Here is a 6,925-nt window from a genome sequence, read left to right as displayed (position 1 = left end):
CCAACCATCATAAGACGTACTGAATTGTTAAAGATTGCCTTGTGTAACGGTGTTTCACCATTCTTATTTTGAGCATTCACATTGACACCCTTTTGAATGAATAGTTGAAATGGTTCTTGACAATTTGGTGATCTAAATTTCTGGCAAAAGTAGTGAATTGGTGTGTTTAAATCATCGTTTTGTACATCTACATTAATGTTTTCATATTGTAATACCCTCATCAATATCCTATCATCACTACTCACTGCTTGATGTAATGCTGAAAATCCATTCTTGTCAAAGGTATTTATATCTGCCTTTAATGTTACACATAAACTCAACAAGAGTTCCACCATCTCTTCATTATTATTCTTTAATGCTATAGTTAATGCTGATTGTCCATATTGATCAAATGATGTTAAATTACTTTTACTAATCTTTTTTTTACTTGATAATTTCTTAACTTTTGTAACATCATTTTGTTCAACTGCACTAAATAATTGATGTTGTTGTTGTTGAGTTGATGACATTGTATTTTTATTATTAATATTTAATTTTTATTTTTTTTATTTTTTTTTTATTTAATTTTATGTGTGTGTTTTTAATATATATATATTTTTTTTTTTTTGTAATACAAACTGAAGTTTTTTTTTTTTTTTTTTTTTTAATCTTTCTTTAAAAAAAAAAAAGTGAATTATATAATGTACAGGGATATGTAAAAAAAAAAAAAAAAATATATAAAAAAAAACAAATAAATAAAAATATTGAAAAAAAAAAAATAATAATAATATTGATATTATACGCAAACAATTAAATTTATCCTGAAAAAAAAAATCTAAAAAAAAAAAAAAAAAAAAAAAAAAATATAAAATTTTTTTTTTTTTAAAAAAAAAAAAAAAATAAATAAAAAAAATAAAAAAAAAATATTGAAGGTACAATAAACTTTGGATTGTTGGAAAAAAAAAAAAAAAATAATAATAATAATGATTAAAATAAAAATAATTTTTCTTTAAGTTGTTTTAATGTTATGTGATTAAAAAAATAATAATAATGATTAAAATAAAAATAAAAAATAAAAATAATAAAAATAATAAAAAAAAAACCCACATGTTTTTTTTTTTTTTTTTTTTTTTTTTTTTTTTTCCATCAAAAAAAAAAAAAACTTTAATTGAATATATTATTATATATACCGTTGACCAAGATTCTTCTCTCTCTTAGCTGTGGTTAATCATGCTCTTGGTTGGGCTCTCACAGCTAATATTCATTTTATTCGATTACAAACAAATTAAAAATATAATAGTCATAACAATAAAAAACTTTAATTGAATATAATATATATATATATAACGAATTTCTATATTAAAATAATTTTATTTTATTTATTTTTTAATTTTTTTTTTTTTTTTTTGATTTTTTTGATTTATTTTATTTTTGTTTTTATAATTGTTTTTATATTTATTTTATTTTAATTTTATACTTGAATGTTTTTTAAACATTATATATATATAATTTGGGCTTTTTCATAGAAACTTATATTAATTTAGTCAAAAATGATTTAAAATTTCTAATAATAGTAAATATGAATCCATTTTTTTTATTTTTAATTTTATTTTTTATTTTTAATTTTTTCAATTTTTTTTTTTTTTTTTTTTTTTTTTTTTTTTAAAAATTCAAAAATTTCGCTGACACCATAAAAATTTTTTTATTTTTTAATTTAAATTAATTTCGAAAACAAGTTTTGGAAAAAACATATATTTATAGATATTAAAAAATTCTAAAAAATGTTTAACCCAGTATTTGGATCGAATCAACCAAATAATGTAGGAATACAACCTCAAACTCCACAACATCAAACATCACAATCTCAAACTCCACTTAGAAAAATTTTAACAAGCCCAATGTCATCGTCAGATCAATTACCCCCTGTTGAAACTTTAAATCCCGATGCTTTAAAGGATTTAACTAAATTACAATTACAAGCATATTTAAAAGCACATCGTAAGTAAAATTAATTTTTTTACACAGTATTAATAATAATAATAATAATACTACAATTCTCACATTCTAATAATACTAATACTAATACTAATAATAATAATAATAATAATAATAATAATAATAATAATAATAATAATAATAATAATAATAATAATAATAATAATAATAATAATAATATAATAATAATAATAATAATAATAATAATAATAATAATAATAATAGAAATTGTACCAGCAGTATCAAAACCTGAAATGAAAAAACAAATGAGAACACTTATTCATGCAATTTCAAATAAAGATTCATTACCACCAAATGCAAATAATGTACCGCCAGGTGTTTATCCACAATCTATACAACCAGTTGGTGCACCAACTATGTTAATGCATCAAGTTGGAGGAAATGTACCACCACAATCACCCTATGGATATCCACAACCACCACAACAATTCCCAGGTGGTGGTACAATAGCACCAGTTCACCAACAAATACAACAACAATTACATATTCAACAACAGCAACAGCAACAACAACAGCAACAACAACAACAACTTCAACAACTTCAATTACAACAACAATTAATAGCACAACAACAAGCACAACAACAAGCATTAGCACAACAACAATACGCAGCACAACAAGCAGCATTGGCACAACAACAATATGCAGCACAACAAGCAGCATTAGCTCAACAAGCAGCATTGGCACAACAACAAGCACAACAAGCAGCTTTAGCAGCACAACAAGCACAACAACAAGCACAACAACAACAACAACAACAACAACAACAACTATTATTACAACAGCGTCAACAACAAGAAGAAGCAGCAGCAAAATTAAAAAACAATAAAACACCAAGTAAAGATTCAGTAGTTAGTGGTTTAAATAGATCACCACCACATTCACCAAGAACCAAAGAAGCACAATCAAAAGAATCAACAGCAGGTGAACAATGTGTGGAATGTAAATCAAAGAAATCCAATAAAGATTGTAATAATAAGAGATGTAGAGGATGTTGTATTAAATATATGATTGAAAAGAAATCACACATTTGTTTCCTTCATCTTCGTGATGAATCTAGACGTCCAAGAATAAAAGATCCAGCTCAAACAGAGGTTATCAATGATTTAATTACACAGGCACAAAAAGAACAAGCAGCAGCAAATGGTGGTAAAGAAAGAGATATCAATTCATTAGCAAATACACCAAGCACTTCAAATACACCATTACTAAGTAGTAAAACCAATACACCATTATTATCAGCAACTGATCAAACAACTCCACCTTCATTCACTTTAGATTCAGATTTAGAACAACAACAATCTTTACCACAACAAAGTTTATCAAATACAACAACATCAACAACAACAACTTCACCACCAGTAACAACAGCAACAATAACAACAGCACAACCACCAATTCAAACAACTGTGAATTTACAACAACCAATACCACAACAATCACTTCAACAACAGCAACAACAACATCAAGATATTCAAGGTAAAAATGATTCATTTGGTAGAAAGATACAATCATATTATAATAATTACTTTATTGGAGTTCAAGCACAAGTTGCAGCATGTTCAAATCCAAAACGTTTAACACCTTACAAAGATGATAGATATTCATTCTTTTCTTGTTATAAATGTGATAAAGTTGTCAGTGTAAATGGTTTCCAACTTTGGAGACATATTCAATCTGAACATACTGAAGACTTTTTTAAATTTCTCAAAGAAAATATAAATTCAAGAGAATCAACTTCTGCATTACTTTTTAATTCTGATAGTAAGTTTTTTTTTTTTTTTTTTTTGTAAAAAAAAAAAAAAAAAAAATATTAATTGTTTTTTGTATTTTTTTTTTATAGGTATATATAATAATACAAAACAAAAAACAACAGAAAGATTTAATTTAACTATTGAATGGTTAGAAGAATTATTTTCACCAATTCCACCACCAGAAGTTACAGATAAAAAGTTTTTTAATGAAAGAAAAGCAATGTTATTAGAATTTGAATCAAAGTTAAGTTCTTTAATTGATTCTTTTGATGAAAATATAGATCCAGTCACTTCAAAATATTCAGTTTTAGAGAATTTATTAAAAGAATCTGATACTTTCCATAAATATTATGATAGTTTATCAACTTCTCAAAATAATGAAGTATGTAATTTTAAAAATTTAAAATAATAATAAATAATAAAATAAACAATAATAATAATAATAATAATAATAATAATAATAATAATAATAATAATAATAATAATAATAATAATAATAATAATAATAATAATAATAATAACACTTTATTAATTATAATTTCTTATTTTATTTTTATAGGAATTAAAAAATATAATTCAACAATATGAAAATGAAAAAAATGTACATTTTGAACAAAGACCTTTAGTAATTACTCCATATCATCCTTCAACAGTTTCTTCAAATGGCAAAGTTCCAGCATTTGAATTTATTGAGAGTGATACCACCTTTTCACTTTGTTCTTTATAAAAAAAATAAAATAAAATAAAAATAAACAAAAAAAAAGATAAAATAAAACAAAGTATAATAATACTAATAGTAATAATAATAATAATAATAATGATAAAAACTAAATTATTATTATTTATATTTTATCAAAATAATTTTAATATAAAAAATAAAATATTTTTAATTCTTTTTTATTTATATCTTTTTTTTTTTATTTTTTTTTTTTATTTAAATAATTAAACTATATTTGTTTTTTTTTTAGTACAAAGTTTTTATAAATTAATATCGAGAATTTAAAATAATAAACTAATAATGAAGATAGCAATTAAAATAACAGAGGAATTTACAATTAATTTTGAGGTTGAACTGTAAAATTCTTCATCTTGTTGAAATTCTTCTTCTTGTTGTTGTTGTTGTTGTTGTTGTTGTTGTTGTTGTTGATTATTATTTTTACTTAATAATTTATAATCCCAAAACCAATTCCAATTTCTTTGTGGTGGATATGTTGCTTTTGGAGTACTAGTTTCAAATTTAATAGCAATTTCAGTTTGACTTGGATTTTCTAAACCTAGATTTACATTTAAAGATACAGAGGAGCTAATTGACCATCCTAAACATGTTGTATCTTTACTAACTTGAAGATAACCAGTATCTGGATATCTAATGGTTGAATCATTGCTTGTAGTACCTTGGAAATAATATTTTTGACATGCTACGGTATAGGTCGATGGGGTATAGGTATAAGCGGCATATGATGGATTACCATAGGTTAATTCCATTGGTAACTTTGAATCAGCACTACCAATTGAACCTACAAAAACAATTGACATTGTTGAAATGGTTTGAGTTTCACTATAAACCATAGCAATGAATTTTGGAATTGTTGCAGATGGATAAAAAGTATGATAACCAGAATAAATTGGATTGGTTGGTAAATTTGAAGAACTTGTAAAATCTTGAGTCCAATAAGTATTATAGGTTGACGATGATGTGTAATAATAACCAACACCTAAAATTTGATAATCTTCACCCATGATATTCTTTCTGTGACCATCTTGACCACTACCATCTGGTGTACATACTTTATTTCCACTTGGTGAATCACAAATTAATTGATTATTTGTGCTGATTCCATCTTTATTTCCAGCTGCAATATTTTCAGCCCATGTACCTTCAGTAGACCACTTGTTAAATCTTTGACCAATTGATGTACCATTACAATCACTATGACTAAAACAATTCTTTAATGACATATCAAATGAGTGAGCTTTTGACATACGATTTAATAAATTATCCATATAAAGTGGTGGAACGGCTGAATATGAACTTAACACTGATGATAAACCAGAATAACCATTCATAAATGATGTCTTGTATTGAACTGGAAACATTCTTGCCAAGTTAATCAAATTATGTGATTCTCTTTCAAGTGAACATGGATTACCTTGAGAATCTGATTCACCATATGAATTAACATTTGAACTTTTTAAAATTAATACAATTAAAATTGATAATAATAATTTCATTTTATTGTTTTTTTTTTTTTAATTGTTATATATATATATTTATAATTTAATTTTTTTTAATTTATATTAATATTTTTAAATTTCTTAATTTATTAATTTACTTTTTTTATTTATATATTTGATTATTTGATTATTTGTTTTTGAATGAAATAAATGATTTTTGAATTTTTTTTATTTATACTTTTTTTTTTTAAATTATAATTTTTTTTTTTTTTTTTTTGATTGGAAAATCTTGGTATTTATAATAAAGCCATTTAATTTATTTTTTTTTTATTTATTCAAATAAAAAAAATAAACGAGTGATTAAAAAAATAAACAGCAAATTATAGGTTTATCATAATTCATTCTTGAAAAAAAAAAAGTTATTTTGGGTAGGTAAAAAAAAAAATATAAATTGATACATTCTTTAAATCCAAAAACCTTTTTGATGGTTTTGGCAATATAAAAAATTGTGGAAAATTATTTTGTTAATTTTATTTTTTTAATATTCTTATTTTTTTTTGTAAAAAAAAAAACCTACCCTCTATAACAGATTATTTTTTTATTTTTTTTTTTTTAATTATGTAATTATTATTATTTTTTTTTTATTTTTTTTTTTTTTTTTTTGTGGTTAATTCAGATTCAACTTTTATGTACATAGATAATTTTTTGAGTAGGAACAATTATAGAATTAACTACTTGGTTTTTACAAAAAAAAAAAAAAAAAAAAAAAATAAAAATATAAAAAAGAAAAAAATAAACCACAAATTTTTAGTGACATATATATTAATTTATTTGAAACTATAATTTTGAATTTCATTTTAATAATCAACACAAAACTTTTCGTTAATATACTAAAAATTTGCACATAAAATTAAAAAAAAAAAAAAAAATTAAAAAAAAATTAAATATAAAAAAAAAAATAAAAAAGATTTAAAAAATAAAAATGACTAAAAATAAATTTG

At 22.3% G+C, this 6,925-nt stretch overlaps 3 protein-coding genes across 3 annotated transcripts in view; 1 reads left to right on the top strand and 2 right to left on the bottom strand.

Annotated features, from left to right (window-relative positions):
* spkA-2 (ankyrin repeat-containing protein) overlaps positions 1–509 on the bottom strand; it is a gene marked incomplete at both ends in the record, with an annotated part of 2,244 nt that extends 1,735 nt beyond the window's left edge. The window contains one exon of the mRNA XM_639555.1: positions 1–509. This exon is cut by the window's left edge and continues 395 nt beyond it. Within this exon, the coding sequence (XP_644647.1) occupies positions 1–509 (509 nt within the window).
* A 1,251-nt stretch (positions 510–1,760) lies between these two features.
* DDB_G0273529 (hypothetical protein) lies at positions 1,761–4,476 on the top strand (the record flags this gene model as incomplete). The annotated part of the gene is made up of 4 exons (XM_639554.1): positions 1,761–1,977; positions 2,200–3,759; positions 3,839–4,131; positions 4,309–4,476. 4 exons carry the CDS (start codon positions 1,761–1,763, stop codon positions 4,474–4,476), a joined length of 2,238 nt encoding a protein of 745 aa, XP_644646.1.
* Positions 4,477–4,748: 272 nt separating this feature from the next.
* On the bottom strand, positions 4,749–5,981 carry DDB_G0273527 (hypothetical protein; the record flags this gene model as incomplete). The annotated part of the gene is made up of 1 exon (XM_639553.1): positions 4,749–5,981. One exon carries the CDS (start codon positions 5,979–5,981, stop codon positions 4,749–4,751), a length of 1,233 nt encoding a protein of 410 aa, XP_644645.1.
* Between the last annotated feature and the right edge of the window lie 944 nt (positions 5,982–6,925).

This window comes from Dictyostelium discoideum, assembly GCF_000004695.1.
Source record: "Dictyostelium discoideum AX4 chromosome 2 chromosome, whole genome shotgun sequence".
Lineage (NCBI taxonomy): Eukaryota > Evosea > Eumycetozoa > Dictyosteliales > Dictyosteliaceae > Dictyostelium > Dictyostelium discoideum.
Note: the sequence above shows the minus strand (reverse complement) of the source record. Positions and strands in the feature narration are given on the sequence as shown.